Source organism: Pieris rapae, chromosome 9 (genome assembly GCF_905147795.1).
Source record: "Pieris rapae chromosome 9, ilPieRapa1.1, whole genome shotgun sequence".
Taxonomy (NCBI): domain Eukaryota; kingdom Metazoa; phylum Arthropoda; class Insecta; order Lepidoptera; family Pieridae; genus Pieris; species Pieris rapae.
Genome location: NC_059517.1, coordinates 5,227,384 through 5,251,666, shown reverse-complemented (window position 1 = coordinate 5,251,666; position 24,283 = coordinate 5,227,384). Strand labels below are relative to the sequence as shown.

Genomic DNA, 24,283 nt, shown 5'->3' with positions numbered 1-24,283 from the left:
TCAATAGATTATTGCCAAATATCGGGAGTCGCTTTTAGTGTTTATCTCCACAATTACCGTCAAATAATGTTAAGTGATTGGCGAAGTTAGCTAACCTATAACCGTGGAAACAATTCGTCCAATCACCATCAAAGCGCTGCGCGTGCGCATAAATAATATATGTAGAGAGTACACAAAGATGACTCAGAGCGTGGATTATCTGCTATTGAGTTTTAACTCTCAATACGTCTGATAGATAGCTAGTGTTGCCAGATGCAAAGTTAGACATATGCTCGATTTGGCATATAGTACAAATGTGGCGTGGTCAGCTTAAAGTTTTTCTTTTATGCGGATTAAAAACTAGCGTTACAGATACATAGGAAATCAACTTTTCCACCATAGCTTAGTGTTGGACTACCTAAGGTTTGATTCACGATACGAAGATAATACCTTTTAAAAAGTTAAAAAAAAAACCATCTTCTCCACCATGCATCATTCTGGGGTTACAGGACTAAAATAACCTAACGTGAATTATTTAAAAAAAATATTATTCTTAATTAATATTTCTCTTAGTAGGAAGTAGATCTTCTCTATTGATCAACATTCATCGCTATTGAAATTAAATCATCCTTCATAATATTAGTATGGAGGTAGATCAGTATAAGAACTTGCTTCAGTAGCAATAGTGATGTTTTAACTAAATTAGAGAGCGGATACTTCAGAGTTCGACCTTGGATCAAAGTTGTAGAAATAGACATGATGTCTCTTAAACCCAATTGAAAATGTATAACTAGATCCGGTTTTAACTGGTGCAGCATAAATCACTCGGTCACTTAGTATGCCGGATAGAGACGCTCTGGTCTCCCACTCGTCTGTAATTAGCCACCCGTAGTTCTCAACAGCCTTTGACGGCTTCAAGGGCTTATTTAAAAAAAAACCAGTAGCGCTACATCGTTTAAGGTATGGGCCTCTGATATCTGTTCTATGATCATTCGTTTTTCGTAATAGGCAAGTATGTGATGAGCCTTCTGTGCCTGACAGACATCGTCGATGGTTTTAGTTTAAAGGTGGTGGTGAATGGTTTTTAAGGTGATAAGGCATTGTTGCACAGACGTGGATTCGAACCAACGACCTCAAAAATGAGAATCGCTAGCTTAAGCCACTATACGATCGAACTTAAAATGAAATTTAAAAATACCTAATAGTTCTGTTTCTTAGCAATTTATCAATCCAAAAATATTTTAAGGCCTAAATAGATCAAACAAAGCCAAGAAGCTTATACGCCTTATGCGTCAAGCACTGAGGCTCAGTGTCGTTTTGTTTTCTTTCCTTCGTCTTTTATCTATCTATATTTGAATTGTCTACAAAAAAACAATGAGCGAGGTTCGTGCTACGTAATATTCAATTAATTATATTTAATATTACATTTTTCTTCCCACGTTACAAGACGCAAAACAGGAATTGAAACTATATTGAATTCATCATATATTGAGTTATTAGTTAATACATAATTCATCTGAGCGAGTCGAGTACAATTTATGGCGGCAGGCAGGTGTAGTGTTATTGTTGCATAAGTATTGGATCTGCGAATTCGTTTGATCTTTCTTACGTTTAAATACACGATAAGATGCATTCAAATATCTATCAAACTAGATTTTTATACAATAGTCATACAGAAGCATGCAAATATGTAAATAGGGTATCGAGGTCTATGCCTGAAACGTGTTGTCATACATTACAGAATCACATAATATCTTAATCTCTAGTATGCCAGATGTTACGAGGGGGACAATTTACATATTTAATTCACTATATTGAGACCATTTTTAAGTTTGAGAAACAATTGGTAATTTATTAATTTATTTATTTATTTATTCACACTTCGTCGCTAGCAAGAAACACAAATAACTCAATATATTTAAATTACAAGGGATGCAACGGACGGCCTTATCGCTAACAAGCGATCTCTTTCAGGCAACCCTAGTAAGAAAAGAAAACAATAAATAAAAAAATAAAAAAAATGATGAGTGCAAGAAGTAATTGTTGTTTGAAGCATTTCTTTGATATGTTTTTATTAACGAGGAGCCGAGAAACAAGTCGCGTCACGTCAGTCAAACGATTGTCGAAGTATTTTTTGTTCAATGAAGTCATGTTCTACAATAGATGCTGACCTTTTGTAACTGGTCAACTTTTTATTTTAACACAAAATTTTTGACATTAAACAAAAAGGCTATGTCAAATATATCTTATTAGAGGTAGAGTATTAGACAAACTTATGTTGATTCTAAGTTCCCTTGTCCTTAATGTCTCGATATAAATAATTATAATACTAGCACTTAAAGAAATACCAATTTTAGAACCTATACATACCAATTTATTCAAATATACATAATATTTCATTTTACAAGGCATTTTACAATTTTATTGCTCCTCAATTTATGGCTTTCTACTAGTCAAATAGTTACAATTATTGTACTCTTACACAATATCAACTAAACGGGATTGCGTAGACCCAATTTTCTATTGCGATATACATATTAGATCACACTATCGTATTCGGCAATGACATCAGCCTTCGTTTTTTTATCACACACGTGGTCAATCTAAAAGAGAGTATTTTTTGCGAGAGAATTAAACACTGACTTGCTTCCGCAAAAAAGTGACTTCTAGGGCTGTACACATTGATTACAATTACTTGATATAATTTTTACTTTTTGTTTTTCTTTATGTACCTATACCTACTATATCAGTTTATTTTTTTTTTTGTTTCTGTTAAGTATGTTTTTCCCTTCATATTGTATTTGTAATATGTATTTTTGCATTTCTTGCCTACCTTATGTAATTTAATTCCTGTTTTTTTTTCTTTACTCACAGTGGTTGTCTGGAAGAAATCGCTCGAAAGCGATAAGGCCGCCAGTTGCTTTTCATTAAATTATGTTTAATATTGTTTTCCTTTTATGTAATGCAACGGAGTCTGAATAAATAAATAAATAAATAAATATCTTAATATGTATTCCAAATTGGCAAGAACTGTGCCTTCCAATCAAAAATTAGAATACTGTGATGTACTTTTACTATCTTTGAACAAATACTGACAAATACTGGTTTCGTCTTAATTTATATAAAGTACAAAAATATATTTTAATCGTCAAATCAGATAAACTCTTCCCACTTTTGAATCGCCAAGCTCGGTTGCAATAATTATTATAAATATATAACTTTGCGTATTAAATTTTATAAAGAATTGTTTATTTGGCAGATTTATAAAGAACTAAAAAGTTAAGTTAAAGTTTCAAGTTTCAGTTACTTCTTATTTACCAAGAAACATAAATTAAAATATATATTTTAGAACTTAGCAATAATTTAGATTTTTTTGATATTTGTTTTGCAATTGTGTTAGTTATTTGTTACTTTTTTACCATTTTTTTTATATTTAGTATTTCTATTTCCGTACTTGGGTGGAAGAGACCGCTTGTTAATGATTAGGCCAATCATTTTACTTCGTTCATTTAGGATTTCTGATTATATATTTACTAAAGCAACAAAGTGTTCATAATTATAAATAAATGAAAGATTATAGAACTGTTCCGGGATGGCAAAAGTTTACAATTTATTAACAGGGGTATACAATCACATCATAAACAATACAACACCGATAGTTTTATATTGTTACTCAAAAATTATAAATTATTGGGTCAACCCTAACTGAAATTATAATAATATCGGTACACAGTAATTTGCCACCCGACTTTATGAATATTGATTGATTAATTTTAACACAACCATAATTATTATTTACATATTAAAAATACTATTCGTGGACATGACTAATCTTCATAAATATGAAATATGATATTATTTAAATGTCATGCATATTTTTAATTAAATATATAACAAATATAAACAATCATTTACAATAATTGAGATATTTATTATTTTATTTCACTCTTTTGGAAAAACACGGGTACCTAAGGAAACTTCAAATTATTTTTAACTGTCTGACGTGGTTTGTATACTTATAATTGTGTAAATTAATACGCGTGAAGGTAATTCTAGCATTTTTTATTAATTTTTGCTACAATTTTAAAATCGATATAGAAGATCAAACAATAAGAAGTCGTAGGTAATAAAGACAAGAAGGTTTACTTTACTTTATTAAATGAAGTTACAAATTTAAAACTAGGCATAGTATGTATAACACGATTATAAGTATACAGCCAGTGAATTAAATTTTATTTAAGAACCTAAAATCAATTTAATTTGCGCAACGAATATAAAAATGTAGCTTTATTTGACTTCAGAAACATTAACAAAGAAAAAAAAATCATTTATTCATATAGGTAACATAATGTACACTTATGAACGTCAAAAAAAGGAATATTCATTAAATGATTCTAATTTAACATTTACTGCCAGTTCTCAAATCAAGGGCGTAGAACGGAAGAGAAGAAGTGGCAATAAACTCTCCACCACTCTTTTTAATCGAAATTTTTTACATAATGTTTGTAAGGATGGTTGCAGCAACCATTACACCATGTTCCATATGACATCTTGAGTAATAAAATAAATTAAGAACAAAGATGTGTCATCTATCAGCAGGAGGCATGGTGAAATAGGAGCACGCACGCATTGTTGGAGGCTATCAATGTTTTTTTGGAGAGAAGAGCTCCCATAGACAGGATTTTGTAATTAGACTAATAGTCTTCATGATATTAACTGAAATGCCTCATGAAAATCCAAACCCCGCTTGATGTTTAGAAGCTTTTAATTTAATGGTTAATAAAAATTCGATGAATAACAATGTAAATGAAAACTTAAGGCATTCCTAACGCATTTACTAAAAGCATAAATAAATAATCGTTATAGATCTGTACATGATCTCACTAACTTATCTGTCTCTATCTATTTCCAACAATAACGGGTCAACAGACACGGACTTTAAATAAATCCGCTAGATTTTGATAATCTAATAAGAAATATTATGTGGGCTTAATTTTCGACAATATTAGTAAATACCTTAAACTATAATAATAGTCATTAAAAGTCTTAGTGGTTTTTTTTATTGATAAAGTTTGCCAACGCTCGGCACAGTGATACATACACACAAACACAAAATACAATTTTTAATGTGACAAGGGGGTCTAGTCAAGACAGCGTAACAGTAATGTATGTAGAACGTCGAAAACTAAATTTGTATAAAAATGAGTAGTGTCGACAGTTGGTACCAACTACTAGCTGTCATTTTCATACAAATTTAGTTTTCGATTTTCTACATACGTTACTGTTAAGCCGTCTTGACTAGACCCCAAGCACTTAGAGGGAAACATGACATTCATTTAATTTAGTGTTCTATAACGCTTTGGCACTATGTTCGTATGTCCGAGATACTGAATTACATTACAACAGTTTTAGAAACTCAAAAGGTTTTGTTTTCTTTAGGCGTATTGTTCCCGTAGTATCAAGAAGTTTGATTCACGTGGGAACGTAGCCTGTTTTAGTAAGCTAATGCAATTCGTTTCGGCGTATTTAGGACTGTATCCAAATTTAGACCCTTGGGGTTCTTTAGTTTAAAAATCAATTCTCAATTAATTTAATATTAAACAATGTGAATTATACAAAGTAACATTTTTATTAATATTAATGAGTTCCCAAATTTACGCAACTCTCAGTTTAAAACATAATTATATACACACATATATATCTACTACCTATGTATATATAACATATATACTGAATGAATTCAATGAATTAGCTGTTATCGTTTCTATTTCATTCGTCATGGAAAAATAAATATTTTTATAAAGAAGAATTATCCATTATTGTAACTGCAAATGTAATTACAAAAGCTTATGTTTTACATAAACAATTAAGTTCGACCCTGTGTAGCTGGCGGATAGACAGGCGGAGATAATAATTACAAGCCAATCAGAATGGTACTGTCCCGATCCTGCCTCAATCAAGTGGCAATTACGTCATTTTTAATGGACTCGTGACAACCTAGCTTATTCGTATTTTTAGGATTAAAACCTTTACTAATTAAATTTTCACTTTGTCATTACAAGTTTAGTCCTACGATACATACGAATTTGTTTTGAAATACACCGAAGTATTATGTGGACTGGATCTTAGTCATGCAATACCAGATCTTATTAATGCCTAGATCTCGTGATCGTTACTCATTAACAAAAGACTTCCGGATTATCTGTCATGATTCAAAACGATACATATAACCCTTAAAATGCTATTATTATTCATGTGAACGTCTCATTCGATATAATTAACGTAAAATCAGATATAAAACGACTAGTGTCACAAGTCATCATATCATAGGTGATTTCGATTTTTCTCTTAAACTTTAGTTAGATTGACCTAGATAGAACATGAGCCTAAGATGATGATATCATTTTAACAGTTCAAAATGGATGCAAAATTTAAACGTTGCGACCTTTTTCGCGTGATATATATAAATGAAAATTAATCGCAATGTTAAGCCCAACTCGAAGACGGCTAGATCAATTACGATATTTTTTTAATTTTAAATTCCTTGAACTCTGACGGAGGGTTTTATATAGAGAAAAATTGCATGAAGAACCCTTAAAAGTTTTTATGTCTGTAATTGTGAACGGGAACAGTCTCCATGGGATAGCATACCAAAATATGGAACACATATTTTGGTATATACCAAGCCAGCTTCTAAAAAGGTAGGCTAAGTAAAAAAAATATATTAAAAAGAAACGAAGCTCGCGGGGGCAGCTAGTTTCTAATAAACATGTACTTCGGGTCGCGTACAATTTTCATCGGCTGTTCACAAATTGCACTTGCTCGATCATAGACAAAACCTACAATCTAAGACACAGATGTATGCGTCAAAACCCATAGAGGTTTTATTATATTTAGAATGAACACGAGTATTTATAATTGGTCAAAACAAATAAATCAATTACGCTTATTAACACAGAGTTCCAACGAATATAGATGTTATCTGTGTCGTCACAATGAATGGCAGAATATATCATAATTATTGTGTATTCCCCATTAGTCATAATAATGTCAATGAATACTTTTGAAGTTCCGCCTGTCACCGCAAATCGTCGCTGAGACGTCATTATTGAACCATCAAAGTAAAGACCACAATTTAATCCGGAAATGCGCTGAAATTGGATTTAAAAAAACATGGTATGGATCATTTTTTTTAAATTTAAACATTCATACATTAATATAATTGAAGTTTTTATATGCCAAATGTTGTTATCCTTATTAATTATTATATTTGTAATCCTGTATAGCACATCAGCGATACGATTCTATACAAAAATTCTCTCTGATTATATAATCTAATTTTTTTTTATTGTGTTTCTATCTTATAAATATTCTGTTTCTTAACAAGTGTAATACGCAGTTAGTTTGTAAGCTAGCCTATTGTTTTATTGTATTAATAATAAGTATATTTTCTTATGTAAGTAAATGTTGTAATGTTTTTAAAGATAAATAAATATTTTAATTTTAGATATTTTTATTATTGATGTATTTAAAAATTAAAAATTCAAAGTGGCTATACTTAATCTATTTTCAATGTACTTAAATATAAAGTCAAAAAGAATATATACTTAAGAAACAAAAAGAGCTTTTTTATTATTATTTTAAAATTATATAATTTCTTTAATATATTTCTACTTGGGGTCCTTCAAGGAAAGAGCGTACCAATTTTAAAAAGGCCGGCAACGCACTCGAGAGCCCTCTGGCATTGAGAGTGTCCATGGACGGCGGTATCACTTAACATCAGGTGAGCCTCCCGTTGAGCCCGTTTGCCCGAAGTTCTATAAAAAAAAATTAAGCCAAGTAATTTAATTTAATTGGTATCAAAAGTTACATGAATTTCCAGCATAGCAATATTTAAAACGAACACTTACAACTCAAACGGTTAAAAAATAATTAAAAAAATAAAATACGTTTATTTTGGAACATAAGATCATCATTGTATCACTTTTCCACGCCATTAAATTCGAGCCTGTTGGCATCCCTACACATCGGCAAAGAAGACAGAGGGTGTTGGCCGAGAGAAAAAGCCGGCGTAAAAAGCTCTCGGTACTCTTTTTAAAAAAAAGCAAATTTAAGATTGTCATGATGTTTGATTAGTTGTATTTTTCTACCTCTATATCCACAATAAGATCATATCAGAGACTATATTTTAAATTTACAAAAATGTAGAATATCAGTAATGAAAAAGTATTGTGAAACATTCATGTCATGAGTCAGACATTTAATGAAAAGTAAAGAAAATATATCAAGTCACTTAAATATACAACAAATTCCTAAAAAGCGACCTCTGCTAGGCAGACTGAATTAATGTTTAAATAAATTTTAATATACAGCCTGCCCTTAATTATTCGTACTTTATGCAGCGTATAGTAATGGTATTAGTATGACTTTGATTTTATAATTAGACACTTTGTATAATAATACAAGGATAAATGTAGTAAGTATTCTCTTTAGCGCAATAAATCAAACGTGCGGGTTTGATTAATAATGGAGATTAAGGATAATCGCACGTCGTAAATTTAATTATATCAATGGAAAACACAACTGCAGAAAATATTTTCCCTTAAGAGACGAGCAGCTTGTAATGTATTGGAGTAGAGCATGGAGACGTGGTGCGCTTGACACCGGTGTGTCAAAACTCAGAGGAGGAGGGGACTCAGAAGCCGTCTTAATTTTCTACAAGGCTCATTCGGATATGTATATTTTCCTTTGGAATTGGTTAAATTCGGTAGTATTACGAATTGTAGACGGTAATTTAATAAGTAATTGAAAACTATTGCATGCCATAGACACTAAACATTTAAGACGTGTGGCAGAATGCTGATCACTTACTTATGATGAACAAACACAGTCAGAAATCTGAGAATCTTAAAGGTTCTAACGCCATTGGTTATTTTAATAGTTTTATAATATCATAGATATTTTAAAAGATAATTAGTAAAAATCTAAATGAACATAACTCGATTGGTAATTTTAATGACGACAATAAATAAATTTTAAGTTTAAATAAGTTTCGGAAACATTTCACCCCTTGTGTATATAAGGTGTTCCATCTTTGGCTACAGTATAATTGTTTTTTATATATAATTCAAGTTAGCTGTAGAAGTAAGGAATAAAAAAACAACCCACACTACGAACGAACGAACAACGAAGCAAGCAAAACTTTATATTGTCTTATCTAGGTACAATGTTTTAAATCTCAGATTAACACTTTGTAATCTGATTCTAGTTTATTTGCAAATTACAAAATCTTTATTACACATCGTTACAAATAAGATCTTCTGTGGGTTTTTCTGAAGTATGTATACTTTAATTATTAATTATTATATTCGTATAATAATAATTATGAATTAAACTATAGACCCGTGATAGACCTACCTAGATGAATCACGTGATTAGCAAGTCTATGCACCGATATTTGTATAAAAATATATATGTGTGTGTTAAAGACTATACAACAGAGATTTTCTAGAGCAATTGAAATGTATGTTTAATGAACGTGACAATTCTTATATGAAATGAATTGCAATTATATTGGCGGCGCCAGAGCATTTTATTTTTGGCTCTGAATTGTGATGAAATTCACTTTACATTGTTTCGTTGTTGCTTTTAGTTAATTGAAGCTTTAGGTAGCCGATTTGAAGGGAAAATATTTTGACCATGATTCACGACAAGGCGTGGCTGTGGTGCTCACGAAATAAAAAAGTGAAATGAAATGTTAACATTATTCATAAATTTCGTTGATTTATTGAATAAATAATTATTTTACGTTATTTATTTAAAGTTATTTAAAAGAGACAATGCTGAAATATATTCCGAAATGTATCATTATGTTGTCTAAATCTGGTAGCATTAGCTTTTCAGTGCTATTCATAGTTATGTTCACGCTGTATAGATACTGTGATCGGACGTACTTTCATATAAAAAAAACACATCATCAACGTCACGAAACAGATGGAAAAGTGAATACCAGACCAATGGTTGTTTTTTATAGTCAATCAATATAAAAGATTGTACCATTGTCTTTTATAGTCAATCAGATCTTTTTATAGGTTCTTCATATTAATTTTTAAAAAACTAAATTCCAGCAGGACAAGTAAGTTCCTAAGTAATATTAAAGATATATCAGTTATATTTAAAGATGTTCTTAAAGATTTTTTATGTAGAAGCATTTTTCTCGATACAACTGCATATTTCACACTAATACTAAGTTTTCATTTAATAATTATGTAACCGTTCTTATTTCATAATACCCTTTATATAAAAATAGTAAATTATAGTTCAGGTCCCTTAAATAAAGTATTTAAAAAAAAGCTAAAATTATTATAAACGTGCGTCATGTGAACATTAATTTACGCTTTTTTATCGCTGAAATCTGTGACTCACATATCAGTAATAATAATTATCGCAGTACCAACGTGTCGTAATTGAAATGTCCAATACAAATGTATCAGAGCTATCATCAAACCATTAACTACTGTACCAAATGACAGGCTGTTAAAACCTGATGACTTGATCACTAGCTGAGGTCAAACTTTAACATTTGTTACATAAATCACTCACTGCTTATGGCAGAGTACTTCTAAGAGTAAATCTAATACACACGTTTACTTTCAAACTAAAACATTACCGTTTTTATTTTTTCTTTATCTTTTGGCTACACCAAATGATTGTCCTTTGGTCAGTTGTCTTATTAATTTCACATGTACCGATATTTTTTTTTTGTTTAAGTACTGTGAATGAAATAAGAATCATATTTCAGTAATCAGAGAATATTTGCCACTCAGATGTAACTAAATAAAAATTATAATAAGAAATCTTGTAGGGTTGCCTGGAAATTTCCATTTATCCCCCGCTACACGAAGCGAGGGCGTACTTCTATTTTAAGGACAATACTGAAAGTGAAACCTTACAAACTTTACTTTAAAAACACGACAAAAAACGTTGTTTCACTTCTTATTTCAGAAGGTCGTGAATTGCCACATGTTTATTTCCACTCCTTTTCTTTAGCAACGCCTGGGTCTAGTATCCCTAGCTCTGCCTTTCACAAGAAGTTCCTCTAAATGTTCTGGACACACGTAGATGTTTTCAGAAAAACTTACATTTCGTAACGATGTATCAAAAGACAAATTTTTACAAGTGCTCGTTTTCTTAGCTGTTCTATTTACCAAATCATAAACAGTAGACATTTTCAGAACATATAAATTATAAATACATATAGGAAAATTCCACGGTTTGTTTTTTACATTCAGCGTCAGATAGGGATTTCATAAATAGGTTCAATTTCCTCTTGGTTTTAAAAGACGGGTTTTAGGTACGGGTGCTTTCATAAAATCTGCAATTTTGTCATTGGTCTTTCCCAAGTCGGATTTGGTTATTGCTTCCTACTTGAATCCTTACTAGATCACAGGTTAATATGAACATATAGTTATAAAAACCTATATATCATACACCGAAGAATGATCGTGTTTTAAAAACAACTGAGTCTGATATTTTGGCTCTACATATTATAACTAAACAAAAAGTCATAAAAACAAGCGCGAATCAATCAAAACAGAACATCTTAGGTATTTTATGTCATTTATTTCTTGGAAGCCAAATCAATTAATTTTATTATACAGCTCGTAAATATTGCATTCGATTGATATTTACCGAAGTGTATATTTTTATCTAGATTGTGAGTCATAATAATTGATGCTAAAGTTTAATTGTCTAATGGTCTATAAAAGCAAATAACAGCATTTTTCTGAACTGTTTCATTTCAAAATGATTCCAAAATACATACATCTATAACAATCACTGAATCGTAACTTCAAATCGTTAAGTAACTGTTAGGAAAAACCTATATTTTTTACCGACATGCGACATATATTATTTTGCCAATGAAATTGAACCTCACAGAAATATAGGCCATACATAAAAACAGGAATCTGACAGGTCAGGTTAGGTTACTATTAATACTTTAATTAAGCTTTTTTACAAAATCAACTAAATATAGCGTTGTTATGTTTCCACCCCAGGATTACAGCCCCTCGTCATCTGCAGTTGATCATGCCACAAAGCTAATAAAGCATTTACAATCTCAGAGTTTTGTTACGAAAATGAACATAAAATTAACTAAAATATTTACATATATACTATGTGCATTACGTTTTACGTACTTAAATTACTGTTTTATACCTTCTCGGAATGCGTAAATGTATAAAGGTGTCTATTTACCCACATAATTGATATTCTCATTTGCATTTAGACGCCAGGCGCCAACTCCTACACTATGATATGTTCACCAATATTACAATGTTATTATTATAATTACGAACAATACAAGCAAAATGTGTCTCTATTAAAATATTATCGGCACAAAGCTTACGCAATTTATTAAAGCATTTATTGATACTACACAGCATCTAACACTTGGATAGAATCAAAGAATTGTTTTAAGTTTAAACGCAAATAATATAAAATTTGTACATTATATATTCTTGATTTCAATATGAATACTAAAGCATCAATGCACAATTATATGTAGGCACTGTTGAGGTAAGCAGAGTAAAAGTGATATCAGAATTTAAAAAAATCCTAACTACCTACCTATAATCTTACGGCAGTATAAGTTTAATAAAGATTTTGGCTCCAAATTTACGGCAGATATGTTAAAAGGTTTTCAATTCTTAGTTTCATAATAAGTCTTCTTAGAAAGGTTGACATATATGACTTCCATAAGATTGTGGCTGTAGTATTGATACGGGCATAAAATATAGTACAAAGTTTAATTGTTTAATTTAAAATTGACTATCGTAAGCACATCGAAAGATGTTCATAAATACACATATATGTACATATACAAATATACTCAGATTTTTATTCGGCAATAATTAAAATAACACTAAACTGAAATTACACAATTTTAGAAACGTATTATATGATGTCGGCTAAATTGCCGTTATCTGTTGGCGAGATACAGCAATGAAGCGTATAAACACAATGGGCTAATAAATATGATTGATTGGACGTTTCAACATGAGCTTTCTCTATTTTTGCACCAACCGCAGAATATCATTTCCATTTGCCGTAAAATTGCAATGGCGAAAGGTTTATGATCAAATATATTGCGCCTTTTAAATTTTTCGAGCAAAGTGCATTAAGTCTCGATGCTTTTACGTTCAGTGGAATGCGTACCAAGGCTGTCCTTCATATCCAGCGCCTTTCTGTATGCAATTACGTCAATTCTTTAAGGCCAACAATAATAATGAGCTTTTCGCTACAGGGCCATTTAAGTATTACGTAAGCACTGAAGAGGGTCTTTTTTTATTATTTTTGATTACGTCAACAGTAATTATTTACTTTTTTACACAAATTACTCACATGTCATGTCTATGCTTGATAAAGAAATGCATTTTTGAGGATTCCTACTAAGAGGTTCGATAATACGTTTATGTACTATTGCTTAGAGATCTTTGCTTATTTTTGGTGAAAAAAGGAAGGAGGGGGGATAAATTACAGTAAATCTGCTTACGTTATACTTGAACGACCCCTAAATCTCTATTATATTTAACGTAACTATTATCTTATTTGCTTACAAATTCGCGCTCTCTTTTGGAGATTTTGTTTATGTAACATGGGGCACACGGGCAGGGCAGCATTAACCTGAATTTAAGTGATACCGCCGCCAATAGATCCTTAAATTGTCAGAGCATGGGCCTTTCAAGAATCGGTTCGATGTTTACATACTACCTAAGTCTAAATGGTTCGGTAACATCGATGGGCAGCCAAAAATGCCTTTAAAAATTGTGGATCGATGGAAGTTGAGGTGTTACGGATGGCATTCCTTATGCCTCGACGTTTAATGATGAAACTCGGCTGCAGATATAAATCCGGACATCCTCCATGGTCAATGCGGTAGAAGTTCTCTATGCAACACCAGGGATCAAGCCGCTCTACCTTGATTACAGTGAAGTTAAAAAAAAATGAAATAAATACAATTCAAAGTGTACGCGTGTACCAATTAATCTATAGTGGCATAAATGTATGAATATTAAAAAGCTTTGTGTCGAGGTTAAGCTGTTTGCATTGAGTGGGACTTATTAAATTTTAGATAAACTAAGGAGGTCAATGCGTAAAACAATTTAAATCGTAAAAGGTGACAATTAGTACGTGGTCGGGTCAGGCACTTATAGTGGCCTACGCTCGTAATTTACATTGAACCGTTCTCGGCAATTTAAAAGCTCGAGTAGGAGTATTTTAAAATGAGCTTCTTAAATACAGCATGCACTTAGTTACCATCGTATCTAAAATAATGCAAATTTAGGCCATCAAGCATTTAAGAGTGCATATCGTTATTGTTTGAATTTAATTCTAATAGAAAATATGCACTTACCAACACAGACAAATTGTGAGGACGCTACAGAAGATGTTTATTTAGTATGTTCAAATGTCAGATATCAATCTTGTTTATCAATCGTAGTAGGAGTAAAACACTAGTGTAAATGACTGAACGTGGCACATCCTTTATAATTATAAATCGAGAGACTACAGGGCATAATAAATTATTTAGGCTGCTTTACATAGAATGTTCATGACGACAATAAGGTCGTTTTTCACCAATATCTGACTGGTTAATGATGAAGTGAACCCACGTTTTTCGTTGTGATATTTACTTCGCTCTAAAGAATTGAATTTTGAAACAAATGTATTTATTTTTTAATTCACTTTTTAAAGTTCAGTCATAAATCTAATTTGACTTAATCCAATTTATCTTATTTACGATTTACCAATATTTGTATCTGATTAGTACCCTTACATGATGAGGAGAACCGGTGAGCCGTATGATGTACCTAGGACCTACCGAATAACTTTTAAGCTTATTTTACATTATAAATTTTTAAATTCCTTATTACACCATTTAAAAATTGTGCTCATTTTTGTATTATAATTAATTGCTTCAATATGTCATGAGGACTATGGTGTAACGATTTCTATGAAAGAAACACATTGCATTAAAGAACTTGGTGATTTAAAAGAACAAAAGAGAGGTTGCTAGGCCTTTTAGCCCGTCTACGCTCTTGATTTTAAATATAAGTTTAGCAGCATTTCAACGTTAACTAACTAATGATTAACTACATATCGAGCTGTATATTTAACACAATACCTAAATTAATAGATAATTTTTAAAAAATGAAATTGAATTGCTAAGCAATATTCGATAATACATAACGTGACAATATCGTAACTTTACTATTATTTTTATTTATATATTATATATGTACATTTTTACGTAGTCTTATATTATATAACATGTAATGGCTTTCTTGTAACGATGTTTTAATCGTTCGTTGAAAAATCGCTCGCCAGTTTTCTAGAATACGTGCAAGCAATTGTATAAACAATTTAAAATTACCACACTATCTTAATTCTTACCGTAATGATCCTATATAAAAACTTAAAGTGCTTCCCGTGCATACAAAAATAGGGAAGTTGAGAACACAATTTTAGTTGTACGAATAACAACGCGGAAATATTAAAAAAACCGCGAAGCGAAGTTATTTCAACATTTTTTAACTGACCAATTCACAATGTTAGAGCCACACACATTTCGCCAGGTGCGTTTTAACTTAATTTGTGTTTATGTGTCTATATTAAAAACCTTATAAAGCGTACCGTTAACTATGCATAGGCCAAAATATTTTCTTAAAAGTTATGGCAAAATATTTCATTCATATTTTCATATGAGCAAATGAGACAGTAGAAATATATAAACTATATAGTCTTTATTTTGAAAGCAACCTCAAAAACAAACATTCAATAACTATTGGCCACTTATAATATATTTATGATAAAATCTATTAATTTGAAGGTGCTATGTGTAATTAAACAAAGTATAAATAGAAAATCTTTAGTTTGGTTTAGTTTCCAAAGCGATGAAGCGCTGGCATAGATTGACACCTCGTTGACAAGAATATGAAAAATAAACGATCAAAAAGCTTTCTACATGTTTATGTCTGGAAAAGGTCACATAATATTGATCTTCACAACGAGGCGACACAGGTGCGGTGGCGCCATGTCTCGACGCCATTAAATTGCTATTTTGATTTCAAGGTGTCCACCATACTCATTTGAATTTTATACTATACTTCATACTGTTATATGCAAAACCATATACTTATGATTTATATTAAAGACATGTTATATATCACTTTTACCAAGTCGATTTCATAACATCTCTTTTTGATTGGTAAGGTTATTCGTTTCTAGAGAAATCAGGAATAGCAACATAATATAGAAATTATTTGTTAAGAATAAATCAAGCCAATCCTGTTATGTGTAGTCCTTACTTGTACCAATAGTAATATTATACAGAAATTATTTTTTAAAGTACAGTAAATTTTATATCTCATGTTACAGTGATTTTAATAAAAAAAACATTGTTTCGACCGTAGCGAATTAACATAAATTCCGTAATTCGAATATTTTTTTTAAAAAGTGAAAACCGTTCATTTGTTTTTGCAGTTCTCTATGGTATATATAACAGCAACGCCTAGCAATACCCGCGTTAATTTTCCTTTTACTAGTCCATTTAGTACATTATGGAACTTGATTATTATTTTTTCTACAATATGTTAAAAACTACATATTCGTTGCAATGAAATGAGATTACAGAAACATTTTGTTCTAAATTAAATACACATAACGAGTTTATTTTAATATAATTAATGCTGTCTATTAACGCCTCCAACGGAGCGGAAGTGACTTAAGATTCGCTAAAAGGCGGTAGAGGGAATATATAATAGTGATTACCACAAAAAGGCTATAGTGAGTCAACATTATAAGAAAACTTGCGTAATCTCAAAGCGCACGCATACAATTAGAAGCTTTTAATAGGAATCATTAAAATAATAATAATATAACATTTAATTGACGCTTTCCCTGTATTGAATTTTTGTGCTTTACTCGATAAACATATTCAGAGGAAATGTAATTTCAATAATAAATAACTATTATTTTAGTGTATTTAAATCAATTTCATATACGACGGTAATAGTACTAATAATTTATTTATTTAGATACAATCTTTTTGATTAATTTTAATATTTATCGTTCATCACTACTGCATTTTAGTTATTTTTTTCCATACGCCTAAGAAGTATAACTTTTTTTTTAATTTCGTAATCATTTGTTTTTTCTCATAATCAAGTACATGAACAGGCTTCTGTGATTGACACACGCTGTAAACTTTTTGGGTTTAAGACATTTCGACCTTCGTTGGATTGAATAAAAAACAAAAAATTACTAATAATCCATATTTAATAATCATTATTATTAACAAAAACATTTAAAGCTATATTACAATGTTAAAGCTCCAAAAATAGGCAATATATTTGTTTTCCTTAATTTATATTTAAATCGATTTAACAATCCACTAGCAACAATCACACCTTTCATGTGAGAACTACTACAATAAAGTTTAGTTTCCTTCTTTATATCTTTTGACCGACAATTTTTAATTTTTACATGGATTTTTCGTTTCAAATGTGTTATTTCGAAGATTTCGCACGGTTTGACGAGTTTTCTCTTCGCGTGTTGAGGTAATAGTTTAACTTTCGGTCGACGCAAAGTGGTTCTTAGAGGTGGATAAAAATCATCATCACACGTTTTCTCAGATTTGTCAGTTTCATCTTTGGGTTTTTCTGTAAAAATATTAGTAAATATTTAGTACTGTAAAACTGTGGCGAACCGGTGGTGGGCCCCAGTGGCGAAGAGTCCATACAAGCCGATTCCCACCGGGTTACCTTTCAAAAATCAGTTCCATATTCATACAAAAGTATTTACATTCTATTTCATTAACAAAGTATTATTAATTAAATGCCTGCGCGATTTACAATAGCAATAGTAATTCTTAGCAATACCCTAAGTATCAAATTCATTTTATAGTCGTAAATTAATCAGCGCGTCAATTTTTCGTACCTAAATTACATTAAAGGTAACTCGACGAATTACAGCTTATCTCGGCCAACGTTTTACTATGAGGCGAAAAGAGACAGAGCGTGTCAAACCATCTCTTTCTAATGCTCGCTAACTGTACGTAAAATTTAAAGAAAGATAAGGCTGATCGCGACCGGCTTGCAGTTCTCTCCTCTCCTCTCCTCTATTAGAAAGAGACAAAGAAATTATTGTTATTGAACCACGGCACGGGAGAAAGAAAACACGACAAAATTAAAAAGAATTAGCGTTATAATGAAATCCTTCGCAAGTCATATTCTTTTTATTTTGGCATATTTTCGCGTTCCATTTCGTTTGGTTGAAAATAGATTATTTTTAGTATGTGACATGTGTTCCTATACCACTGGTGCGTGATAATTTCGTTTGTTATATTTTAATATTTGTGTTATTTAAACTGTGACTGATTCTGTAAGGTAATTTAATCGCAGATTTGGTTAAATACTGTGGATTTTGTTTGTTATTATGGCTTTAATTCATATAGAGTGCTGTTCAACATTTTTTTGGACCGGCTTCCCTTTGCCAAAATTTCACCCTTCGCCACTGGTGGGCCCAATATAATTCTTATTTGCTACGTGTAGTTTTATTTATTTCTTAAAAAATCCTATTAAATATCATGGTGAATATTGGTGATTAATTTGGACCTTAATATTAACAATGTTAAGGATTATTTAAATGTATAGCCAAATGCATTTGTATTTTGATTGAATTTGATCCCAAAATTAATCAGGTACCTACAAAAAATAATGAGACAAAAATATCAAACACTACCAGTATTTGTATAGATTTTTTTATTTGTTAAAAAAAAGCGCCAAGGCTATATTTTATTTTGTACTATTTGCTCACCCAGGCGTTCTTAGTTACATAAGCCAGATGCATGCACTCTTCAATAATTACATTACATTTATTTAGAATTCGATTCATAACAAGCATTGGATTTTATCGTTATATAATGAAATAATTATGTAACATATTATTGTATCCAAGTGGTTATAGAGTAAAAATAAAATCCTCTATTAAAACCCCCGGATAACCCAGGAACCATAGAGTATAAAATAAGAAATTTCGCCGTTTAAAAATTAGCATAAAACTACTAAATTCAAATGAAAAAAAAAATATTAAAAAAACGGAAATAAATGTATAATGTTACCTGAATAAGGAAATATAGTTCGCCTAGGCATTATTGAGTCGCCTAACATTTCGTACATAGTATAGTCTGTCATTACAAAGTCTTCGAGATAGGTGGTTGGTTCAGATTGGAGTAAACATGTGCAGACATCCTGTAAAAAACAATTTATAATTTACAATTAGTGCAAACTTTATATATGCTAAAAACACCTAAATAAATAACTCACAAGCATAGTTTCCCGTAGATCACAGTGTCTATGGTTTCTTCTCGGCGCGTGCGCGGCATTGTCTATGTGATCTAAATGGTCACCCAAACAACGTATTAGCGCGTCACGACCGAGCGCCATTATACACCTTATCATTGGCGCTGTTAAGCGCTCCTTTGTGCCTTGAGATAAATAGTCAAATAGGATTCCTTTGCCTAAAATTACAATAAATTCTCTATAACTGAATATACTTATATACAAATTTTTATTTCCTATTTTGCATTCAATTAAATTGGTTTAGTGGTTTAGCCGTGACAGACAGAACTACTTTTACATTACAAATATTAATAATGAAATTAGGGATGACGTAAGTCGATATGTTTCTTTAAAAAACTTATCATTCTAAAGAGTACATTAGAACAAATTTTATATGTTTATTTTTTTGTTATTCCGTCCGTCCATGAGTACTGTGCGTCAAAACTACTTTTGAAAATATTGTCTTAGTATAAACGTCAAAATATTATACTATAATATAAGAATTATTTGGTTGGCTAAGAGTGCTAAAGTGAAATAAATACATTTGACATGCTATCAAATTATTAAGTATTTCTTTAGTTTAAATATGCTTTTAAACTAAAGAAATACTTTAAAAATATTGTTTCTCGATAAATGGATGTAAAAGTACCTATTGTTATAAAAGAAGGCCAGGTTCTTGTGATTTTAGTCAATATGGCAACCATTTTCTCAGCCAACGATCCATTTCCTAATATATTAGAGACCATCACTGGAAATAATCTCTGAAACTGAAAATTTTGTTAGACATAAATAACTAATATGAAACTGCATAATTATAGCACTCATTTGACAAATACATATAAAATAAAATAAAATAAAATAGCCTTTATTACTGTTAAAGTTACTATATATATGTACATTAAAGTTATAGAATGTCCCTAATAACAGTGTGCCTTTCGGCAAAGGCCTCCTCCAATTCTTTCCGACATGACATGACATGACAAATACATACAATTTTTTAATTAATTTAAACCTTATTTTATATCTTGTCTATTAAAAAAAAAACAATTTGAAGAAAAACAACTTTCGCATACCTCTTCATACTGATAAAATACTGGGGAGTGTTTGCTTATGGATTTGAGCTTCGAGCCTTGCAATTAACACCGGCATGCTTTAGCAAAAAATCTATGGTATCTGACAGACACAGAAAGCCGATGACCTACATTATATCTTTAATATAATAAAAGTAATAAAATTTATCAAAATATATATTTTACAGAACAGTTACGGAAACCTGATCTACCTAGATATCTTTCTAGCAATCTACTTTCTTTTTTACACATTCAAATAATAATCTCAATTAGAAAATTATATACCATCAGTTATGATGTATTGTTTACCTGTTGTTGAATATTAGTATCCAAACTGCACGGGTTTGAGCACAGAGCATCAACCATATCTAAGACATTTGATTGTAAGGGTTTCTTTGCCGGAACATTCAGTGCATTTAAATTATCATCATTCAATACTAAAACTGCTAAATTAAAAAGATTAGGAAATATCGGTCCTATTCGTGTATTCGTTGTCAGATCCTCAACAGCTAATTGTTTTGGCTTCTTTTTGAGATTTAATATTGCTGAAAGGTTTATAAATTTAGTTAAAAAACCATTTTAACATAATATGACACTGGTTTTTCCCTGTTTATATTAAAGTGATGTTACTCAATAAGACTATGTGTGGAATAATTCAACTTAAACCAATTTTTTCAGATTGAAGTACAACCAAAACTAATTTCTTCAGATATATATTAAAAAAATCTAAAATAAAATAGAAATGTGTAATTTTTTTAACAAAAGCAGATTGAACTGTACCTCTCTACAAGTGGATCAAAATTTAAGATGAATTTGCCTTGACAATATTAACAGCCTGCAAAGTGACACATTTTCCAGTTTGAAACTGGTAAACTTTTTTTTAATGTGTGATGCTCATATAAATAAACAAACATGTATACTTGGTATTTCATAGTAATAACTTTTGAAATAATTACCTCTTGCAACCTTTGTATAATAATTTTGGAGACTAGTACTAATTTGACTGTTGGTATTTAAATTTTTGTCATCTGTAACCCATTCTACTGACATTGAAGGCACCGTTGCAAATGCATAACTTTGTGTTGTCAGCGCTTGCTCTGTTACATTTACAATACTTTCCTGGAAATATTACAAGTACATATTAAGAAAATTTAATGTGAATTAAGCAGATCTCACTTACCAAAAAAAACTCACTCACCCACACTTACAACCATCGCATTATGAGGTATAATATACAAAGCAAATAAATGTATGATTTGTTTAGTTTAATTTAACAATTGTAAAATATTAAATAGGAACTCTGACATAAAATATTATAATACTTACCTGACTTACATTATCTTTCTACAACTAAACTAAATCTCTTAAAAAAATTTCACTGTACATTTTGATTTTTTTATCACAGAAAAAAAACTGTTCATGGAAAACAAAAGTGATATCTATACTTACATAATAAATAGATCTTAACACTAATATTTATCTCATTTGGCTAAGCAAGTTCAAAATCTTGAGTTTTTTTAATGCTTTTTGTGTATGTTTAATGGGTTGCTAATATATATATATATATATATATCTATTTTACTAATATATAGTATAAATATTAAATTAATACTTACAGCTTCACAACACAATTTGTCATCGCCAAAAGTAGCATATTGGGTAGCACTTGTTCCGACAATAGGGCTTGTATCAGATAACATTAATAATGTGTTTACATCCCAACTGTCTACAGAAGTTTTCTTCATCATTTCACTGTGTAATGCTATTGCCTGTAATGGTCAAAATGAAAAATCTAATAAGTTTTAGTATTTTATCAAATATTTTTCTATTTATTTTTAATGTAATACTGATGATGAAAGATTATGAATGGGCAGGTGTGCTTTGACATTCAATAAGTTTTTCTTCAAACTTTTTATAACATCAAAATTACTGTTAGGACTAGCTGGTTTTACATTTAACATTTCATTTCCCATATCATACAGCTCTCTATAATACCACAAAATGTGCAGTTCTTCCAGTCTTTAACATCACTTATATACAGATTTGCAAACACTAGTTTGTAACAATTATTATAAAAACTTTTAAAACATGTTTAAGATGGAAGAAGTAAATATATGTTGAAATGAAACATTCAAAATTCAGGTGTCACTTGAATTAAAATTAGACACACACACTTATGGCTTGCCGTAGTTTATAGCTAACATCTTCAGCTAGATTTGTTGCAGCCTCAGTATTAAGCTCCACAGCTATTTGTTCAGCCATACAATGTACTGAATCAGGCCCAATACCAGCAAATTTACCCTGTGATGTAGATCCATCCTGGAAGTAATATTAACAAATTAGAGCATTACAGATTATTAAATTAATTTGTGTAGAGTTTAGTAACTGTGAAATATATCTGGTGAATGTAAACATTAATATGTATTTAGCAGATTCCTGAATCTGAAAAAATTTAAGGGAAAACAGCTTGGAAGCATTATATTATTTTTGGGTAAAGTTAACACTAACATACTGGCGGATAGTTTACAAATTTCTAATATTGCACAAAATATCAGAATTTTTTTAAAAATATTTAATTAGTTTAAATTACAACTCAAACAGCAAAAATTACTCCAAATCTCATTGAGGTGTTTGAATCAAGGTCCCCCGAGACTCCTACATACTCAGTATAATCAAATTCAAGGTATTAAATTATAAACCCAGGTATAAGTATAAAAACTGTTTTGAAAAATCATGGTAAAAGATACTACATATAAAAATTAAATCAATTTATAAACATTAAATCTGTGTGAAAGAAACCACTTCAATAGTAGATTTTTCTTGCCGGAAACCTTTTTAAACAGGTAACAATAAATATACTTTAGATTAAATGCATATGCCATGAACAAAGTTAAACTGTTATGTTTAAAGTAAAAATTACAAAATAAAAATATATTAATAACATAAAACAAATACCTTTTCGATTAGCGGAGGAGTATCACATTGACTTGATCCACCAGATTCGGAGGCTGTTGATTTGTTTTTATCACGCTCTCGAATGCTGTTTACTTTTTTAGAATGATTCTTTGAAATTGAAGATAAAGTCGACATTTTTTAGCACTAACACGAAATAATTTTCGAATAAGAAAACGTTAGATGTTTGTTACACGTTCATGCGTTTTTAATAAATATATTTACACATTTTTCAAAAAATGTTTACCATAATTTTCTGTTTAATCGTGTAGGTAGATTCTGTAGAAGTAAGATGCTTAAGTCATTTCTTGACGGCTGACGCAAAATAAAAGTATATATGATAGAACATACGTCTGACATTTGACTGTTGATAGCTTACATTTTATCGATAATCTACTGTCAAGTATTTGTAAGTCACTGTAATTGTCACACTACCTAACCTAGTACTTACTCTATTTATTACTTAATTATAACAGGACCTGGATGACCGAGCTTAGCTCGATTTTTTTTTATAAATCGTGTTTTTTGGAAATTTTATTTAAGTACGAATTACATACTAATAAAATTATGAAATATGAATATAATTATCGAATAAAGATAATTATATTCATATTTAAGTTTTTATTTGACTGACATCTTTAAACGAGCTTCATTTTTTGAACTTCTATGTTTAAGTTGATAAAACACAAATAAAATGACATTTTCTAGAAATTATTCCTAGCTAAATCGATTTATCGCCCCCGAAACCCTCTGATTTTCGAATTTCATGAAAATCGTTGGAGCCGATTCCGAGATTCCAATTATATATAAATATATACAAGAATTGCTCATTTAAAGATATAAGATTAAATAAATTTTACTTCGTAAAAATAAAAATAA

General features: G+C 30.4%; 1 protein-coding gene across 1 annotated transcript; it reads right to left on the bottom strand.

Annotated features, from left to right (window-relative positions):
* Positions 1–17,307: 17,307 nt before the first annotated feature.
* Positions 17,308–23,711, bottom strand: LOC110998428. Its single transcript, XM_022267080.2, has 9 exons — positions 23,408–23,711; positions 22,625–22,771; positions 22,069–22,221; positions 21,409–21,571; positions 20,762–20,997; positions 20,032–20,149; positions 19,368–19,561; positions 19,163–19,292; positions 17,308–17,702 (listed from the first exon to the last, which is right to left on the bottom strand). Exons 1-9 carry the CDS (start codon positions 23,540–23,542, stop codon positions 17,359–17,361), a joined length of 1,620 nt encoding a protein of 539 aa, XP_022122772.2. The 5' UTR covers positions 23,543–23,711; the 3' UTR covers positions 17,308–17,358.
* Between the last annotated feature and the right edge of the window lie 572 nt (positions 23,712–24,283).